General features: G+C 46.4%; 2 protein-coding genes across 2 annotated transcripts in view; both read right to left on the bottom strand.

Moving 5' to 3' along the window:
- Window positions 1-17,832, bottom strand: part of LOC123773309 (cilia- and flagella-associated protein 57) — a 21,758-nt gene extending 3,926 nt beyond the window's left edge. The window contains exons 1-16 of the mRNA XM_045766914.2: window positions 17,723-17,832; window positions 15,703-15,883; window positions 14,123-14,290; window positions 13,212-13,413; window positions 12,204-12,421; window positions 11,552-11,656; window positions 10,069-10,179; window positions 9,297-9,473; window positions 7,320-7,493; window positions 6,430-6,591; window positions 5,126-5,310; window positions 4,507-4,606; window positions 4,186-4,367; window positions 3,680-3,830; window positions 3,013-3,156; window positions 935-1,150 (exon numbers count right to left, since the gene is read on the bottom strand). Of these exons, the coding sequence (XP_045622870.2) occupies window positions 935-1,150; window positions 3,013-3,156; window positions 3,680-3,830; window positions 4,186-4,367; window positions 4,507-4,606; window positions 5,126-5,310; window positions 6,430-6,591; window positions 7,320-7,493; window positions 9,297-9,473; window positions 10,069-10,179; window positions 11,552-11,656; window positions 12,204-12,421; window positions 13,212-13,413; window positions 14,123-14,284 (2,289 nt within the window). The 5' untranslated portion in view covers window positions 14,285-14,290; window positions 15,703-15,883; window positions 17,723-17,832. The remainder of the gene's footprint in view (window positions 1-934; window positions 1,151-3,012; window positions 3,157-3,679; window positions 3,831-4,185; window positions 4,368-4,506; window positions 4,607-5,125; window positions 5,311-6,429; window positions 6,592-7,319; window positions 7,494-9,296; window positions 9,474-10,068; window positions 10,180-11,551; window positions 11,657-12,203; window positions 12,422-13,211; window positions 13,414-14,122; window positions 14,291-15,702; window positions 15,884-17,722) is intronic.
- On the bottom strand, window positions 14,961-20,367 carry LOC123773289 (cilia- and flagella-associated protein 57-like). The gene is made up of 6 exons (XM_069317816.1): window positions 20,168-20,367; window positions 18,593-18,803; window positions 18,191-18,379; window positions 17,723-17,835; window positions 15,703-15,883; window positions 14,961-15,014 (listed from the first exon to the last, which is right to left on the bottom strand). Exons 1-6 carry the CDS (start codon window positions 20,365-20,367, stop codon window positions 14,961-14,963), a joined length of 948 nt encoding a protein of 315 aa, XP_069173917.1.
- Between the last annotated feature and the right edge of the window lie 746 nt (window positions 20,368-21,113).

Here is a 21,113-nt window from a genome sequence, read left to right as displayed (position 1 = left end):
GGTCCACACTCTCCAACGAATGATCGTCCGCAGGATGCGATCCACAACAGTCGTGTAATTCCCAGGTACCTATTGAATGCGCGTGGGTGAGACTTGTAACGCCAGGGTGAGTCCAGTAGTGAAAGACTGAGACTTTTAATGAATGATTAGACTTGTAAAGCTAGGGTGATACTTGTAGCCAATAGTGATACTAGCCAGGGGTGATACTGCGGTAGTCAGCGCAGTCGCCTCATTACAGCCGGGACCAAAGAGCCAGAGCTCAACCCCCGCAAGCACAACTAGGTGAGTACAGATTGAACCCGATTTCCTACCACATTTCCTTTCACCTGATGCTTCTGTTCGCCTAGCAGCAAATAGATACCTGGGAATTTGTAAACGTCGTGGGGTTGCATCTTAGGAAAGGACAGACGTTGTCCCACGAGAACCTGGATAACCCAAACAGACTTCCTGTGACAGACAAAGAGAAACAACGATTATACAAAGACAAGGTAGGAAAACAAAACCATATCAAACCCATCCCCACCATTAACTTGTAAATAATAGGCATGTCACACATAGTCAATAACAAACACTTGTTTTATACAAACATGTAAGTGACACCGAACATCAAATTTGTTTAGAGGATTTTAATATAATTATGTGATCTAAGTAGTAGTAGCAGGCATCCATCAGTCTCAGGAGACTATGGAGTTGCGCTCTGGTTGTCGGTCTGGAGTGGCCTCACCAGGGCGCAAAGCCAGGGTAGGTTGATTTGAGGGAGAAGCTGTTACCCAGGCAGCAGGTCCCCCCCTCTCCACGGCGCTGAAAGTCTCTACCGACTAATTTCTAAAAGTCTCTAAATCTACCGACTAATTTAACAGCATTCTTTAGCTTCTTGGGCTGGTGGAGGAGACAGTTGAGGGCGCCAATAGGTCTAAATGATGCTAAGTGTTACCTTCACAGCTTCCTTGAGCTTCTTGGGCTGGTGGAGGAGTTGGGCGGCGCTGGCGAGATCGGCCAAGACGCGGGTGAGGTCTGTGGCGAGGATATGGTGGCGCTGCTGGAGGGCCCGCCCCTGCTGCGCCGCCGTCACCAGCCGCTGCCCCAGCTCCTTCACCTGACGGTCTCGCCCGCCCACCACCAACTGCGTCTCGTTCATCTCCTCCTCCAGCTGACGGCAACACCCGCAAGCTTATAGTTCTCCTATAAGCTTGCCTTATAGGAGAACTATAAGCTTGACTTATAGGAGAACTATAAGCTTGCCTTATAGGAGAACTATAAGCTTGCCTTATAGGAGAACTATAAGCTTGACTTATAGGAGAACTATAAGCTTGCCTTATAGGAGAACTATAAGCTTGCCTTATAGGAGAACTATAAGCTTGCCTTATAGGAGAACTATAAGCTTGCCTTATAGGAGAACTATAAGCTTGCCTTATAGGAGAACTATAAGCTTGCCTTATAGGAGAACTATAAGCTTGCCTTATAGGAGAACTATAAGCTTGACTTATAGGAGAACTATAAGCTTGCCTTATAGGAGAACTATAAGCTTGCCTTATAGGAGAACTATAAGGCAACTTATTGTCAATGAATCTGGAGACAGAACTTATTGTCTGCAGATTCATTGACTAGTTTGCTTTCAGAAATGGTTAGGCATTTTTTATTGTAATTATTACATGTAAGACAAGGCAAAACATTACAAACTGTGACTGAAATAATGACTGAATCATGAATTCAGTCATTATTTCAGAAACAAAACATTATTGTTCAGAAACAATAACAACAGTTGATTGGGAAGTTTTCATGCTTGTAAACTGTTTAATAAATGTAACCAAAGTCGTCAAAGATTGAGGAAAGATGTACACGTTCGTAAGTACATGCGTAACTGCTTCGTGAATCTGGCCCTAGGTCAGAAAGTAGGGACAGGAACAAGTCAGAAGATAGCCGATCAGAAAGTAGAGGCAGGAACAAGTCAGAAGATAGCATGTCAGAAAGTAGAGGCAGGAACAAGTCAGAGGATAGCATGTCAGAAAGTAGAGGCAGGAACAAGTCAGAAGATAGCATGTCAGAAAGTAGAGGCAGGAACAAGTCAGAAGATAGCATGTCAGAAAGTAGAGGCAGGAACAAGTCAGAAGATAGCATGTCAGAAAGTAGAGGCAGGAATAAGTCAGAAGATAGCATGTCAGAAAGTAGGGATAGTAACAGCAGAACTATAAGACAGTATAACTACTATATACACTAAACCAGCATTAAGAGAGCACTCATATACACTTATGAGACACACGTTTTCTGTGGAAGCTTCCACGAGCAGCAACAGAAAATGGATGCAGTGTGGTGGAAATACCACCCTATCAACACCCTAAAGTATGTTGACCAGACCACACACTAGAAGGTGAAGAGACGATGACGTTTCGGTCCGTCCTGGACCATTCAATCCGACTTGAGAATGGTCCAGGACGGACCGAAACGTCGTCGTCCCTTCACCTTCTAGTGTGTGGTCTGATCAGCAACAATCGTATCAGTAGCCACCAACTGAATATTATTGAACCACTTAAAACCACTGCGGGTAAAACCACGCAAATAATCATATATATATATATATATATATATATATATATATATATATATATATATATATATATATATATATATATATATATATATATATATATATCCGTATATGGAGGAAGATTATTGATGTTATTAATTAAACACGCAGAGCATTCCATACTAGTGTGATGGTTACTGATGGTAGCGAAGAAGCCTGAGGGCCAGTCACGAAGCAGTTACGCAAGTACTTACGAACGTGTACATCTTTCCTCAATCTTTGACGGTTTTGGTTACATTTATTAAACAGTTTACAAGCATGAAAACTTCCCAAACAACTGTTGTTATTGTTATAAACAGCCTTCTGGTGCTTCGGAGCTCATTAACTGTTTAATAATTGCAAACAAAGCCGTAAAAGATTGAGAAAAGATGGACAGGTTTGTAAGTGCTTGCGTAACTGTTTCGTGAATCTGACCCCGGCTGACTAACCTGCTTGATTTGTTGAGCTCGCTGCTCGAGCGCCGTCTGCAGTGGGTCAAGCTCTTCCTTGAGTTGGCCCAGCTGATGGTCGAGGAGGAACCGCTGCTTCTCCAGCTCACTGACACGTTCTCTCGTGTTACTGATCTTGTTCTCCTGTAGCGGAAGTCTAGAATCAGATCCTCCTGTCTTCTCATGTCAACTGCTTATCACAAGGATTGATTCATAGTGTTCCTCACACTCATTCGCACTAACATATCCATAGGGGAGAGGTCGATAACCCTATCATAGCCATACACCATGGCCATAACATCACCGGGTAACTTGCTATTATTAAAAATACAAAAAAAAATACAAGAAAACCTTGATGACCAGATCAGCATGTTTAATTATAATAATGTTACTGTTATCGGGGACAGGAGGCCTGTACTTAGGGCTGTACTTAGGCCGTCATCGAGGCCCCCTTCTAGGTCGAACTAATGACCTTTTCCCTTTGCCAGGGCGTAACCCCACAGTACACCAGTAGATTGACATTTGAGAGGCGGGACCAAAGAGCCGTAACTCAACCACCTCGAGCACAACGAGGTGAGTACAACAGTTGCCTAGCTCCCGGGTGCCCACTTGTAGCTAAGGAACAGTGTCACTTACCTTGTGGTGTGAGTCAGAGAGAGAGACTTACCCTATCACGGATGATATCGTCTCTGTGATTGACCTCCTTCCTGAGAGCAGCCAGCTCCCGCTCCAGGCCCCGGATGGTCGACTGCAGCTTGGCCTTCTCCTCCCCCAGAGCCTTCACCTCGCCGTCCTTCTGCTCACACTCCCTCTGCATGCTAAACGCACAATACAAGTCCCAGACGCTCACTACATGTTTACCCTCCAGCCAGTGCCAGACACACACACGTTTACACTCTCTCTCTCTCTCTCTCTCTCTCTCTCTCTCTCTCTCTCTCTCTCTCTCTCTCTCTCTCTCTCTCTCTCTCTCTCTCTCTCTCTCAGTAATATTAAAGTAACAGAAAGTAATAGTAATTAAAGATAACAGTAATATTAAAGCCCAATAATAACCACAAAGCACCAAAATTGTGTGTAAATTGTATAATATATGAGCCAATTATTTTACCGTGTGTGTACATGATTTATCTCAGCAGACAATGTGTCAGTTTCAGAACTCGTTAAGATTAAGCTCACGTGACGTAGTTCTTCCTGAGGGCGGCCTTCTCGCTGCGCAGTTTGATGACGTTCTGGTGTTCCTCAGCCAGCTGGGTGTGGAGGCTGGCCCGCACCTGCCCCAGCTCCGCCTCCGTCGACGCCTCCACCAGGCGAACGATCTCCGCCCCTTCACTGCGTTCTCGCTCTAGCTCCGAGCTCGTCTGTTGTGTCAAAGTTTACCTTATTTGTTTGATTTATATCCTACAGTACCAGCGCCCAGTGTCATCTATCATAGTGTCACATCCGGGGTGTCACCTCCCGGGGTGTCACCTCTTAGGGTGTCACCTCCCAGGGCCTTACCTTTTCTAGGTCCGTCTTGAGCTGTTGCATCACTGACTCCTGTTGATCCAGACGCTCCTGTAGCTCCTTCTTCGTTCTCTGCACTGCTTCTCCCACTTGTCTGGAGGAATCATATTCTGTCAGTGTCTGGTGGGACCACAGTCTGTCAGTGTCTGGTGGCACCACAGTCTGTCAGTGTCTGGTGGCACCACAATCTGTCAGTGTCTGGTGGCACCACAGTCTGTCAGTGTCTGGTGGCACCACAGTCTGTCAGTGTCTGGTGGCACCACAGTCTGTCAGTGTCTGGTGGCACCACAATCTGTCAGTGTCTGGTGGCACCACAGTCTGTCAGTGTCTGGTGGCACCACAATCTGTCAGTGTCTGGTGGCACCACAGTCTGTCAGTGTCTGGTGGCACCACAGTCTGTCAGTGTCTGGTGGCACCACAGTCTGTCAGTGTCTGGTGGCACCACAGTCTGTCAGTGCCTGGGTGGCACCACCACAGTCTGTCAGTGTCTGGGCGGCACCAACCATTAACCTCACTAATAAGATGCGCTTGGTTCCGCTAAACAAATTATTTAAAATATTATTTACTCCATTTTAGCCAAAATCTCCCGACGTGTCAAGTATCTCGTCCTCACCTGTCAAGGGTCCGCTGCATCTCCTTGAGCTTAGCCTCGAGCTTGTCATGCTTGGAGTACTCGTAGAGGAGCTTCTTTCTCAGCTCCTGCTGGTGCTCGGCCAAGACCCCCTGGTGCTCGTACTTGAGCTGAGACACTGCCTCCTTCTGGCTCTCCTTCAGGCTCTCTCGCTCCTTCTCCAGCCTCTGTCAGCGGGAATATATTGTGGAGCTACTGAAACCCACAACACGAAGGTCTTAGACTACTGCAGGAAGGTCTTAGACTACAGCAGGAAGGTCTTAGACTAAAGCAGGAAGGTCTTAGACTACAGCAGGAAGGTCTTAGACTACAGCAGGAAGGTCTTAGACTACAGCAGGAAGGTCTTAGACTACAGCAGGAAGGTCTTAGACTAAAGCAGGAAGGTCTTAGACTAAAGCAGGAAGGTCTTAGACTACTGCAGGAAGGTCTTAAACTACAGCAGGAAGGTCTTAGACTAAAGCAGGAAGGTCTTAGACTAAAGCAGGAAGGTCTTAGACTAAAGCAGGAAGGTCTTAGACTAAAGCAGGAAGGTCTTAGACTACTGCAGGAAGGTCTTAAACTACAGCAGGAAGGTCTTAAACTACAGCAGGAAGGTCTTAGACTAAAGCAGGAAGGTCTTAGACTAAAGCAGGAAGGTCTTAGACTAAAGCAGGAAGGTCTTAGACTAAAGCAGGAAGGTCTTAGACTAAAGCAGGAAGGTCTTAGACTACTGCAGGAAGGTCTTAAACTACAGCAGGAAGGTCTTAGACTAAAGCAGGAAGGTCTTAGACTAAAGCAGGAAGGTCTTAGACTAAAGCAGGAAGGTCTTAAACTACAGCAGGAAGGTCTTAGACTAAAGCAGGAAGGTCTTAGACTAAAGCAGGAAGGTCTTAGACTAAAGCAGGAAGGTCTTAGACTAAAGCAGGAAGGTCTTAGACTAAAGCAGGAAGGTCTTAGACTAAAGCAGGAAGGTCTTAGACTAAAGCAGGAAGGTCTTAGACTACTGCAGGAAGGTCTTAAACTACAGCAGGAAGGTCTTAGACTAAAGCAGGAAGGTCTTAGACTAAAGCAGGAAGGTCTTAGACTAAAGCAGGAAGGTCTTAGACTACAGCAGGAAGGTCTTAGACTACAGCAGGAAGGTCTTAGACTACAGCAGGAAGGTCTTAGACTAAGCTTAAATGACCGGATCTGGTAACCAACTGTATGGTGTCAATTCATCTGGTTTACGATGGTCTGGTAGTATGGTGTGGTATGGTATGTAATTAGTATGGTGTAATTTACCTGGTCGACAATGGCCTAGTAGGTACCTGTATGGTGTCGTTCATCTGGTCGACGATGGCCTGGTAGCGGGCGACGAGGGCGTCCCTGCTAGAGGAGAACTCTTGCTGCTGGAGGTTGAGGTGGACCTCCTTGTCCCTGGCCAGGTAGGACACCCGTCGCTCCAGCTCCTCCACGTGATCCTTGGTGTTCTGTCCAGAGGTACACATGCTCAGGCTCTCTCTCTCTCTCTCTCACACACACCTCTGAATTATTTTAACTTATTTGTATATTTAATTATCATTAATACTAATACAAAAGAAAATATATATTTTTGTCATTATTTTAATTATTATTATTGATATACTTATTATTATCGTTGGAAAGCCTTGCTCTCACCCACCCAAGTGTTTAACTACTGAAATGACTAGTGATGCCAGCCCTCTTATTTTCATTATTTACGAGGCATTGAAATCACCACGTGCATGTGTCTCTGTGATTAGAATTGGTGTTGTCTACTCCCACGGCCTCGTCCTTGTCTGATACTGCTCTATATCTTCATTCGTTCCCTATTGCAGTAGGGTCTAGTTACCCCTGCACCTTTCCTCATAACATTGCACTAGTGTGGGTTAAAGTCTAGCAGCCATTTTCAATCCACTTCTGGAGTGTGTCTAATTCCTTTTGTAATGTACCAAAGTCCTCCTGTGATAGAAGTCTTATCATTAGTTTTGCATCAACAGAAAACATTTATGAGATGAAACAGGTGCCATCCCAGGAAACAGGTGCCACCCCAGGCAGCAGGTGCCACCCCAGGCAGCAGGTGCCACCCCAGGCAGCAGGTGCCACCCCAGGCAGCAGGTGCCACCCCAGGCAGCAGGTGCCACCCCAGGCAGCAGGGGCCACGTTGACTGAGAGGTGTGAGGGCAGAGGCAGCACTCACCTGGAGGTCAGAGCGAGAGACGAGCATCTCAGGGACCAGCGGGAGGTCGTGGAGCCTGTCCCTGGCGGCCACGAACCCCGGGGACTTGTCAGTGAGCTCCGCCACCCGCCACACCATCACCACCCCGTCACCACCACACGTCACCACCTTGCCCTCGTCCGCCGTCACCACCACCTGTCAGCATAGTACAGTCACCCTCACCACACATCATCACTGGTTAATATATATATTAACAGATCTCAAACCCTGCCGCTGGGGGACAGAAGGAAATGCATATGCTGCTTAGCATTGTAAATGTGTGGCCACGTCTGTGGTAGAATATAACAATTAAAAAAACATACTGTCATCGCCAGGGGAACAGTCAGGCCCCCACCCACCACCTACCATCACCAGGGGGACAGCCAGGCCCCCACCCACCACCTACCATCACCAGGGGGACAGTCAGGGCCCTACCCACCACCTACCATCACCAGGGGAACAGCCAGGCCCCCACCCACCACCTACCATCACCAGGGGGGACAGTCAGGCCCCCACCCACCACCTACCATCACCAGGGGGGACAGTCAGGCCCCCCACCCACCACCTACCATCACCAGGGGAACAGCCAGGCCCCCACACACCACCTACCATCACCAGGGGGGACAGTCAGGCCCCCACCCACCACCTACCATCACCAGGGGAACAGTCAGGCCCCCACCCACCACCTACCATCACCAGGGGAACAGCCAGGCCCCCACCCACCACCTACCATCACCAGGGGAACAGCCAGGCCCCCACCCACCACCTACCATCACCAGGGGGACAGTCAGGCCCCCACCCACCACCTACCATCACCAGGGGGACAGTCAGGGCCCCACCCACCACCTACCATCACCAGGGGAACAGCCAGGCCCCCACCCACCACCTACCATCACCAGGGGGGACAGTCAGGCCCCCACCCACCACCTACCATCACCAGGGGAACAGCCAGGCCCCCACCCACCACCTACCATCACCAGGGGAACAGCCAGGCCCCCACCCACCACCTACCATCACCAGGGGGACAGTCAGGGCCCCACCCACCACCTACCATCACCAGGGGGACAGTCAGGGCCCCACCCACCACCTACCATCACCAGGGGAACAGTCAGGCCCCCACCCACCACCTACCATCACCAGGGGGACAGTCAGGCCCCCACCCACCACCTACCATCACCAGGGGAACAGTCAGGCCCCCACCCACCACCTACCATCACCAGGGGAACAGCCAGGCCCCCACCCACCACCTACCATCACCAGGGGGACAGTCAGGGCCCCACCCACCACCTACCATCACCAGGGGGACAGTCAGGGCCCCACCCACCACCTACCATCACCAGGGGGACAGTCAGGCCCCCACCCACCACCTACCATCACCAGGGGGACAGTCAGGGCCCCACCCACCACCTACCATCACCAGGGGGACAGTCAGGGCCCCACCCACCACCTACCATCACCAGGGGAACAGCCAGGCCCCCACCCACCACCTACCATCACCAGGGGGGACAGTCAGGCCCCCACCCACCACCTACCATCACCAGGGGAACAGCCAGGCCCCCACCCACCACCTACCATCACCAGGGGAACAGCCAGGCCCCACCCACCACCTACCATCACCAGGGGGACAGTCAGGGCCCCACCCACCACCTACCATCACCAGGGGGACAGTCAGGGCCCCACCCACCACCTACCATCACCAGGGGAACAGTCAGGCCCCCACCCACCACCTACCATCACCAGGGGGACAGTCAGGCCCCCACCCACCACCTACCATCACCAGGGGAACAGTCAGGCCCCCACCCACCACCTACCATCACCAGGGGAACAGCCAGGCCCCCACCCACCACCTACCATCACCAGGGGGACAGTCAGGGCCCCACCCACCACCTACCATCACCAGGGGGACAGTCAGGGCCCCACCCACCACCTACCATCACCAGGTCCCTATCGCCACCATACCTTGACGAGGGGAGCGCTGTGGGCCGCCAGGGAGGTGAAGGCCTGAGCCATGTGGAGCGGGAACTTATTGGTAAGGAGGCGGCCATTGGTGGTGCCCAGTGCCATCATGGTCTTGACCGGTGCCAGGCCTGCACACACCACCTCCCCTCCACCCTCGTACGGCATCTCCTGCAACATCTGACACACACACACACACACACATGCTTAATGCTAGGTTTAATGTACGCTATCCTAGGCCTAATATAGTGCATATATGTGCTATATTAGGCCTACGAGTGTTGATGCAGAAAACTTGAACTTTTTTCCCGTCCATCAATCGATTTTTTCGTTATAAGTATCATAGTTACATATTATATTATATGGTTATAATTTACTATAAGTCTTAATTTACTATAATACTTTTAGGTCGACGGGTTGTATTGTTGGTAATGCTGCTTTATTATTGGTAACGTTGCTTTATTATTGATAATGCTGCTATTACTATTGAAAATGCTGCTTTTCAATTGGTAATGCTTCTATCATTATTGGTAATGCTACTATTGTTACCTAAATTTATTATTATAAAATTCTGTATTTTATATATATATTTTATTTAGCTATTAATGGGTTAATTAATTAATAATTAATTAACGAGCAGATGGGCACTTTCAACGCTACATTTTTAAAATCTAAAAAAAAATCCGTTCGCGTACTGTCTCGTGTAGGAAGTAACTAGTATCCGTGAGACAGGTGAAGAGTTTGACAGGTAACCCAGACAGTTAGGAAGACTGACCTGTCCGCCGGTAATCTCTGTGAAGCCTGAGGCGTGGCCCGCCAGGACCGTCGGCTTCCCGTCTAGCGACAAGCCCGCCGTCAGGTACTGGGCCGATGACAGCGATGTTACCTGTGTGTGCCTCCACCAGGAGCACGGGCAGGGAGACGGGTGGTGAGGGCTGTGTGGTGGTGGTGAGGGCTGTGTGGTGGTGAGGGTTGTGTGGTGGTGAGGGTTGTGTGGTGGTGGTGGTGGTGAGAGTTGTGTGGTGGTGGTGGTGAGGGCTGTGTCGTGATGGTGAGGGCTGTGTGGTGGTGGTGGTGAGGGCTGTGTGGTGGTGGTGGTGAGGGCTGTGTGGTGGTGGTGGTGAGGGCTGTGTGGTGGTGGTGGTGAGGGCTGTGTGGTGGTGGTGAGGGCTGTGTGGTGGTGGTGAGGGTTGTGTGATGGTGAGGGCTGTGTGGTGGTGGTGAGGGCTGTGTGGTGGTGGTGAGGGCTGTGTGGTGGTGGTGAGGGCTGTGTGGTGGTGACGGCTGTGTGATGGTGAGGGCTGTGTGGTGGTGGTGAGGGTTGTGTGGTGGTGGTCAGGGTTGTGTGGTGGTGAAAGCTGTGTGGTGATTGTGACTAGGACTGTAGGGTGGTGGTGATCATGGTGACAGCTGTGGCAGGGCTAGTTGGGCAGTGTATAATACAAGTATTTTACCTAACGTCAAAAAATACTTCCACCATACACATATTTAATATTTAAGACAAGTACTTTAACATTAATTATGAGATGAAGATATATGTATATGTGTATGTCTGAATGGAATATTAAAAATATAGCCTAGTGTTAGACTATTTCCTCCCCCCCCCCTACCCACCAACAAGCGCGCACTCTCCTATTATTGTTGTCCATAACAATGAAGCCTAACTTTTTAGCTACATTTTAAACTTTATTTTAAAGAAATCGACCAACTATAAGTATTTTATACTTCAAATTTGTATTCACTCACAACTGCTCTCAAATATAGGTAATACTGGACAGCTGCCAGCTATTTTATATATAAAAAAATGGGAAAAGGGAGGCTATGAAAACTTAAACAATCAGATTAACTGAATAAATGCGGCTGAAAAGTATATCTAAATTTATTTACATCAAGAAAAGTAATATAGTTGAGGATTTTTTTCACTGTTTTGGCGGGAAAATTCAAATTTCGAAACATTATTTATGTGTTTAAATCATCGTTTCTCCTTTAGTTTCCATCTGATTTTGATGATATTTTTACGCGATGCACAACACCGCAGGAGCTACACACATACACTGTTGTTGGCGGAATTTTATTAAATTCCTAATGCTACTGCTGTTAGTAATACAAATAATAGTACTTCCGGTAGCATTACGGCAACTACTAATGCCACCACAACGACTCCTCAAATACTACCACTACATCTGCTCCCTGAACTACTACCACAATTACCACAGGTACTACTACTACTACTACTACTACTGTTATTAAGGTCATACCTGCCAAAGTGACTGTCCCAGGCGGAGGTCCCAGCCCACGACGCCTCCATCACTACTGCACGACATTACTCCCCAGCTGTCTGGGTACCATCCCACACCTGTCACCTGCAACACACACACCTGTCTCACATGTGTTGCTCCTGCTGTCTCCCACACCTGTGTTGCTCCTGCTGCCTCCCACACACCTGTCACCTGCAACACACGTCTCACATCTGTTGTTCCTGCCTCCCACACCTGTGTAGATCCTGTCTCCCAAACCTGTGTTGCTCTTGCTTCAGCCACACTTGCAGCACACATCTGATTCACGTGTTGCTAATGTCCCCACCCACACACCTGTTACCTATAATACACACCCGTCTCACGTGTGTTGCTTTTCGCCACACCTGTGTCACTTATGTCGTTCCTGCAACACTTTTGTATGTACTCCCCTACTAGCTCACACCTGCCGACGCTTACTTGCTACCACACCTGCTGACTAATTGGCAACACGTGCTGACGTTTACTCTAGTACACCTGCAGAAGCATACACTAGAAAATGTTAATTCTTCTAATACACATGCTGACGCTACAGCACACCTGCTGAGATTTACTCTTAACACACCTGCTTACTCCAGCACACCCGCTGACGCAAACTCCCCCCTCGAAAACCCACCTTGGTTGAGTGCCCCTTCAGCGCGAAAACCCTTTTGAGGTTGAAATTGGAGGTAATAAGGAGAAGGTTTCCGTCAGCGGAGGCCAGCAGGTGACCGCTGGGTGAGAAGCTGCAGACGCCGCACCTACGCGTCCGTACCTCGCTGTACGCCCTCACAGTGTCGAACAGCAGGTGGTACAACCGCAGCGCCTCCGTCAGTCCCACAGCTACGTGCAGCCCTGCCAAGGGAAGAGAAGGAGAGGGGGAAGAAGCATTCATAAACCATTTACACATACATTATGAAACATCTTTCAACAATCATGGCGGGTTTGTTTACATTTATTAATCAGTTTTTGAGCTTGGAAACTCTCAACCCCCCCAAGGGTATTATTGTTATAAACAACCTCCTAGTGCTTTGGAGCTCGTATACCATTTAATAAGTCTTAAAGCCATCATAATTGTTGAAAGATGTACAGGTTTCTTAAGTGGGTTGCGTAAATGTTTGATGAATCCTAGGCTAGGCTGGTGAAGGAGGCTTCAGCAGACACACGAGGCTCGGTGAAGCAGAGGATGGAACAGGATGTTTCGGATAATAAGTAATTAGTTGGGTCCAGGGAGTAGGGATTATATATGAATGGGTAATTAGGGAAATCAAAAAGGTTAGAGAAGAATAGCTAATTAAAGAGGTAAGGGTATCAGGAACAAGAATAAATATCTGGGTCAAGGGGTCGGGCAGATGAATAGGTAGTGAGATAAATGACTCAGGGAAAAAATATGGGTCATTAACATTTCTGGTACAAAATTAATGAGTGGCGAAGAGAGACAAGGCCTAATGCCGTGAGTGCTTGGGTCTCCTGGGGAAGGCCGAGGAACACCACAAATACAGGTATAAGGATCCTAGCCAACTACTAAACTGTATTCTTAACCTCTTAATTCTCAAACTGTTTAAATCACGCAAACTTCGAAGCAGACGTTCAGGGTGTAGCGAGATGGAGACTGAGCCTGATGGGTGTAGGCAGGAGACTATACCTGTTGGGTGTAGCGAGAGAGAGAAGACATCGTCCTTGAAGGCGTGGGTGAGAAGGAGAGTGTGACGGAGGTAATCCCAGACACGTAGGGTTCTGTCCTGGCCGATGGTGACCAGGAGGGGCTTCCAGAGGCAGGCGGCGGCATCCACGATCCCGCCCTGGTGGTGACGCGCGTGCAGCGGCGAGAACACCAGGCTCGACAGCTGTTCACTCAACCAAGTTACTCTCTTCCCTTAGGTAGTCTGGACCAGGATTCACCAAGCACCTCTTACGAAGTATGTACATATTTCCTAATTATCAAAGCATAGTGTTTATTGAAGTTTATGAGCTCAGAAGCACTACGAAGTTATCTATAAAAATAACCATGGGTTGCGATGTTTCAAAGCTCGTAAACTTTCGAATAAATACAAACTAAGCAACAATGTTTGAGAAAAGATGTACAGCTTGATAAATCGTGGCCCTAGGCATGATAATATTACGCGTTCCCATGAGATGGTGTTAGAGTTTGCTGTTGTGAGGCCGGTGTGTAGGTATGTGAATGTGTCTGCAGCATTACAACATTGCTAATGTGTCGCATAGGCTGTGCTACAAGCCTAATAAAGTGCAATTTATGAACACTAGAAGAGTGATTTTGAGCTGTTATCGGGCCAAATGTACTTGTTACGTTACATTAAAGTATTCTAAATGGGTCTGCATCCAAGTCACCCTCCATTTAGGTAGAGGCCCCATGGGCCTGTACCTAAATGGTGCAATGTCAAAAGGGTCTGCAGCCTCTTAGGTCTATCTCCTCGATCAAGGACGAGTATAAAATATTTTAATCAGTGATACTAACATTAACTATCTCAAATAGCGGGAAAAGTGATATCAAAAGAGAGAAGGATGTAAGAGTGAGTTTACTCATGAAAGAGGCACCTTGGAGGCCTCGAGGCTGGGCAGCGGGTTGGTGAAGAGCTGGTTGGTGTGGGTGGCAGCGACGATGGTCTTCTCCCCCGGGGAGAGCGAGAGTGTGGTGATGTTGTGCTCGCCTCGACCACTCACCAGGGCTGCTGGACTCGGCTCGCACACACGCAGCATGTATCTCTGTCACACACAACATGCTCACTTCATTTATTATGCATTGATTTTAACTGTTGCCACCAGAGGCGTCTAGTTTATTGTGCACCTCATACTCATCTTGTGAGCGGTAGCGCACAAAAAGCATTACAGACGGCACAATCCTCAGTGGAGATTATTATATTACAATTATACCCTATACCCATCCTGTGGGTGGTAGTGAACAAGGTTACACAGGGGGCTAAATGCTACGTGCATCTGTGTCTACGCCAGAATGTATTAATTAAACAAATTGTTCCTTCTTGTATACAAATAAATAACCAATATGGGCGCAGGATATCCCAAATATTCCCTTAGGTAAGAAAGTGACAGCAATAATGAACTAGTTACAGACTTTGTTAACATGTGAGGTCAACAGTTTATTCAGTTTTAGTATGGACACAACAACACCTCACTCTTAAGTTACCTAAAAAGTAACCAGGTCTACTGATCTTGAAAAATACATGTGAAGTGTTTCGAAATTAATAATTAGTATAAAGTTGTACTATATTTTCCAAAAAAGCAGCACAACATGCTCAGCAGGGCAGTATAATTATGTTATGATTATATTCCTCAATATTAATAATTCTTAAACAGTCAGCCATTTAATTTATGAGGTAAAAATAATATTTTAATGTTTTTCTTGTTAAGCTAGCAATTATTTTTTTATCTCTACCTTGAAGGGGTTCACATTCTGGGTCTTCTTCATAACCTGCTTTTTTTCAATGCATATTTTTTAATGTAAAATACTGTTATATTTTGCTGGACAGTTTTTGCCAAGTCCCTTTGATAATATTTTTTTCTAGAAAGACAAATAATATCAATGCGTCTAATGATTTCACATGTAAAGGCTATATTGATTTACTTATATTTATTTCATAAATATTTGAATGGTTTAACTCGTATTAAATGAGCCAACGGGACAGATGACAATTTAATTTTAAATTTTATTTAATTTATCAAACAATTTTATTGTTTTGCAACATAAAATTATCCCCCATAGCCTACCATGTGTATTCACCTATTTGTGCTTGCAGGGGGTTGAGCTCTGGCTCTTTGGTCCCGCCTCTCAACCGCCAATCAGAGGCGGTTGTGTGGTTTCCTTCTGTTGGTTTCGGACCTTAGCTTCCCCGCGGCCCGGTCATCCCCCAGGCCTCCTAGGCCAGCCTAGTCAAACCTATGCGCCGCCAAAGACCGTACGGGTGCCCCGGAATTAATGTTTCCCAATTGTATATGTTACATTAATCCCAGCACAAATATCAACGTCTCAGTACTAGAATTTGTGCTCGGATAAACTTTTCAACTGTATTGAAAAGAAAGCTGATTTGGGTAGATAGGTTGCGAGAAGCATCTTGTATTTTAGTAAACATCTCACTAAAGAGCTTCGGATATATATATACCTGAAAGTGGTGCTCATTGATGTCATCGCTCTTCTGGAAGACGAATATCTTGTCGGGTCCGCAGGCGCAGAGGAACCCGCCGGTGAAGACAGCCAGGGCTGTTACCCGCCGGTGTCGCGGACCCGGGCTGCGGCCCACCAGCGCTGCTACACCTTCTCCAGGAGACCGTCTCTCGCTCTCCCTGGTACACACACACTGTATTAGGTGTACACGGTACTCACACAACCCGTGGTACATACATCATGTATGGTACACACAGTGTTAGGTGTACACGGTACTCACACAACCCGTGGTACATGCATCATGTCTGGTACACACACACTGTGTAAGGTGTACACGGTACTCACACAACCCGTGGTACATACATCATGTATGGTACACACAGTGTTAGGTGTACACGGTACTCACACAACCCGTGGTACATGCATCATGTCTGGTACACACACACTGTGTAAGGTGTACACGGTACTCACACAACCCGTGGTACATGCATCATGTATGGTACACACACACTGTGTAAGGTGTACACGGTACTCACACAACCCGTGGTACATGCATCATGTATGGTACACACACATTGTTAGGTGTACACGGTACTCACACAACCCGTGATACATGCATCATGTATGGTACACACACTGTGTTAGGTGTACACGGTACTCACACAACCCGTGGTACATTTGTTATTTTGATACAATATACGGTACAAACTAAAGCCATCGTACACGCACAATGTACAGTACACACGTCGTGGTACACAGAGTAATATACGGTAAATAGCATATGGTACACACACACAAACTATGGTACATGCACAATATACGGTAATACCGTAATGCCATTTTATTGCCACAATCATATGTAAAAATAAAAATAAAAATACAACAAAATTAATAAAACTGCATTTTAATTTTCTTTAAATTTGTGCATTGATCATTTTCTGTTATTGTTTTAGCTTTTTCATTTTTACATATTAATAAAAAGTTAATAAAATACCTATGTTAATAATTATTAACATAGCTAATTAACATAATAAAATGTTAATAATTAGTGTTAATAAAACAGCATTTCGGTAAAGGAAGTTTTTGGACACCTTATATATGTTTAAGCTGGTCAGAATTGCATTTCACCTTTGAAAGCACACATTAATCACATTATGTGCAAAAGAACATACCTCGAACACTTTGTAGGACTGACGAAAATATACGTATTTATTTGATGGTTACCATTGTAAAGTCACTTTACAATGGTACTTTACAATGGTAACGATGGTTACCATTGTAAAGGTACTACACCTGTAGTTGATTGCTCAATAAATCACTGCATTATATGATGTCTAACTTATCTCTAACCCTGTCCATGGAGGACAGAAGAAAATATATTATATGCTGGCTACCATTGTAAGTGTATGCCACGTCTATGACAAAAAAGTCCCCGACCATCCGACTGGTCGGCCACCATTCCTTTCGACCGTCCTATCCCATATCTTTTGCCTTATATCCCTTCAATTAAATCATTCAAAATTACGAGGTATATAGTCGTAATGGCTACACCATGAGGCGTAATACAATTATCGGTGTATATACACCGAGTTTACTGCAGTCCTAGACTATGTTCAAGACTAAAGTATACTTGCTGGTTGGTCTGTAAACCATTGAAAATAGCCTTTCAGAGGTTGATAGGCATTAGGCCAGCACCAAATCAAACCAAGTGCTGTCTCCTGATAAATTATCTTACCTATTCATCGGAAATTATTTAAGAATAGGATTTATTTATACGGAATAGTTTAACAAAAGACTAAAGTTTCCTATTCAACATGCAAAACAAAAACCAAATAGCCTACTCGATAATATGGCCAGAAAGAACATACAATTAAAGATACTATCCACAAAGATTAGAGATCACAGATATCAAATAACACGGGTTAAGAAGATATCCAATAACAAGGGGCAGGGCAATAAGAGAGTAAACAACACCTTCCACCAGCAGGATGTAATATAGACCCAATAAGAACACTTACGGTCCAAGCTCTGGGTCGGTGATGTGAATCTCAGCCCTGAGGTCGCCCTCCTCCAGGACCAGCACCGTCCCCGCCTCCGTCCCCACCAGCAGCGTGTGTTGGTCTGCCCACACCTGTCCATATATACTGAGCAACCGCTGGACTCTCGTTATACTCCACACGTGAATGTTCAATATGTTTTATAGAAAAATATAAAGGGAAGTTATTTTGTATTTAATAATATATGGCTAGTGAGTTATTAACTTATAGAAAATGGGGAATAATGAACTTTTATTTAAGGGGGAGTTGAGTCACAAACTGAAGATTCGCTATTAACTTTAGGCTACCAAATTTACCAGAAAACATCTCTTCTCCGAGAGGTTTATATCCTAGCAGTAACGGGACTAGACACAACTCTAAGAACTAACAGTTGGGATAGTTCCAAACTGTCAGCCTGCTTCCGTCAGCTGACATATGGTTCTGGCCTACCTGGCACTGACAGTTGTGGTTCTGTCCACCCTGGTAGCCCCACGTCTTGAGAAGCTTGTCGTTGAGCCGGAAGAGCTTGAGGACGCGCTCGCCCACGACAGAGAGGACGCCGTTGTCCTCTGGATGATAACTGAGGGAGGCCACTGGGCCCAGGCCGGGCATGTCGCTCAGCCGCAGCACCGAGAACACCTGCCGGAGGTCACCACAACAGATTTGCAAGCGTATGTTGGACAAATACATAGTGAGATAGCATGGGTTTAAAGAGGAGCTGCATGTCATAGCTACTGAACGTTTCCTGAAATTTCCGCTATTTGTTTCGGGTTCTAATATTTAATGTAGCCATACACACTGGACACGAGGAAAATAAAAAGTGTGTTGAGTATAATGTTGTGTGCTACGTACCTTGCCCTTCTCCCAGACGAAGAGAACGAGAGTCCAGTCCGGGGGTCCTCCCTGGGCCGCCACTATCCGCTCGTCCGAGCTGAAGGCGACCGCTACGTATTTCTGGCTAGTCATCTCTCCGCAGCTGAGGAACCGCAGCCGCTTGCGGGCCACGACGTCCCATACACTGACGGCCGGGTTCTCCCCCGCTCGACACACACCCAGGTACTGTCTGCACCATCAACACCCCCGTCATTACTTCCTTGCACTGTCTCCAACATCATGAGTGTCTACACAAACTATTGACTTGTGCACAAGTTACAAGATACATTATAGGGTTTGTCACGCTTGAATTATATAACAAAGTTGTTTACTGTTACCTTATCAAGAGTAAATATCATACTGTAAATGTGAAGGAAGAAACATGGTTAAGAAAAACTTCATTCTTTAAGAACTAACTGTAGGAAACGTGTATATTAGGACATGTAACTGGGAGAAACGACGGCACAATTACTACATTTCAAGACCACTCACATTGACGTCATTGTAAACAAAAAAAATCAATATGTACGCATGTGAGCAATGTGAAGTCACTAACACACATGTACACTTTGTTCTCTCGTGGCAAGTGTACAATTTGGACACACGCAGATGAGCCACAGAAATGTTAGGAAATACTCGTTTGCAGTGAATATTAAACATGTGGAATGCTCTTGAACCACAAAAGGTGGTAACACTCCATTATTCACAGAGCTTGATCAGTTGCTAATATAAAAGATATAATACCTAATATATCAAAAGTGTAATCAAAACCCACTGTAGTATTTTTATATATAAACTATTCATGTAATTATACTGTGGATTTATGCGTAGTTAGATTTATGTAAGGTTAGGTAAGGTGTTTTAGTAGCCTGACCTGAGGCTAGGCTCCTCCGACCAGGCGACCGACCCCGCAGTTCATGCATTAATGTTGATGTTCTATGTATTCAAAATCCTTATATTTTCTCATATGCAAATTAGCATTATTATATATCAGAACTTGGTGTATAGTTATGCCTGAATTAGGTTAGGTTTTTAGGTCCTATTGTCAATTATTTGTATTTGCAGTACATGAGTGAAGTATTTACAGCGGTGCGATTCAAACAGAAGAGTCAACGGAGCGTGTTCGAGAAATGTTCAAACGTCATCAGTTGTTTGTCGCAGCCTGTCCTCATCAACAAGGGCGAAATGCTCGTTAATCCAGCATGCAAACGCGCTGTTTATGAATGAAAAGGGGCCTCGCGGCTGAGTGGACAGCGCTTGGGGGTCGTAGTCCTAAAGGCCTGGGTTCGATCCCCCGACAGAGGCGGAAATAAATGGGCAAAGTGTCTTTCACCCTGATTTGCAGTGTGTTGCAAATAGGAACAGCAGTACCTATTTACTGCTGTTCACCTAACAGTAAATAGGTACCTGGGAGTTAGACGGCTGCTTCCTGGGTATGTGTGCGTGTGTAAGAGAAATATATATAGTAGACATAATAGAGGAAAAATAAATTGTTTAAAAAGGTGGTGGTCCAAGAGCTAATAGCTCGATTCTGCAGATACAATTAGTAATTACCTTTTAGGGGAAATAGCGAGAGCGGTGGGTGTAGCCTCCTCAGCGATGCTGATGAAGTGTTGTTGGTGACTAGCTGTGTGGTGGAGCACCAGGAAGGCACCAGCAGGGTAGGCGACGGTGTCCGGGTCCAGGTGCACCACACACCCGTGGACCTCACCACGCAGCCCGAACACATGCTCCGGCTCCACCTCCCCCACCATCCTCCTACTCCTGGTGATGGAGAGACTGGTGACAGAGGAGAGAGAGAGCGTAGCCTACTGGATACAGGCGGCCATGGGCCCCCCCGGACCCTGATATAGTCAAAAGACTGTCATTCCTGTGTCTGGGTAACTGTTTATTGGGTCTACAGTCGCCGTCATATATAATGAGGCCTTCAACACTCACTATACAGTATAAACAAAGTAGCCTACATTGTACACAGTGTAGCCTACTCTATACATTATAACCAATGTGTCCTGTACTGTACAGTATAACCACAGTGTTTTACATAATACAGTACAGTATAGCCACCGTGTGCTGCACTATACAAGATATCCACCGTGTTCCACACTATAGACTAGTGTTCTACACTAAACATGTTCAGCTTTCCTTATACTGTGTTTCCCTTGCACTCTAGGTCACGTAGTCAGTCCTCCCCCCCCCCCCTCCCTAGGCTTATCACACATTTTGGTGCACAAAAAATCACATTAATTGTATGAATCAGTGAGAAAATCAGTAGGAGCCGTATGAGGATTCGAACCTTTATGTTGGGTACTCCCAAGCACAGGCCCTGTGTACTCACCTAGTTGTACTCACCCCTAGTTGTGGTTGAGCTCAGGTTTTTTGGTCCCGCCTTTCAACTGTCAATCAACTGGTGTACAAGTTCCTGAGCCTATTGGGCTCTATCATAGCTATATTTGAAACTGTGTATGAAGTCAGCCTCCACCACATCACTGACTGATGCATT

The sequence above is a fragment of the Procambarus clarkii genome, chromosome 89 (assembly GCF_040958095.1).
Source record: "Procambarus clarkii isolate CNS0578487 chromosome 89, FALCON_Pclarkii_2.0, whole genome shotgun sequence".
NCBI classification, from domain to species: domain Eukaryota; kingdom Metazoa; phylum Arthropoda; class Malacostraca; order Decapoda; family Cambaridae; genus Procambarus; species Procambarus clarkii.
The sequence above is the reverse complement of the archived record's forward strand: the minus strand, read 5'-3'. Positions and strand labels throughout refer to the sequence as shown.

Bases quoted from the DNA above. Each gene is read 5' to 3' on its own strand.
- LOC123773289 (XM_069317816.1), bottom strand. From the start codon at position 20,367: ATGGTGGGGGAGGTGGAGCCGGAGCATGTGTTCGGGCTGCGTGGTGAG. The intron at 18,380-18,592 runs GTACGTAGCACA...GACCTCCGGCAG, and splicing joins TCGTCTGGGAGAAGGGCAAG to GTGTTCTCGGTGCTGCGGCT. The intron at 17,836-18,190 runs GTAGGCCAGAAC...ATATATGGACAG, and splicing joins ACCACAACTGTCAGTGCCAG to GTGTGGGCAGACCAACACAC.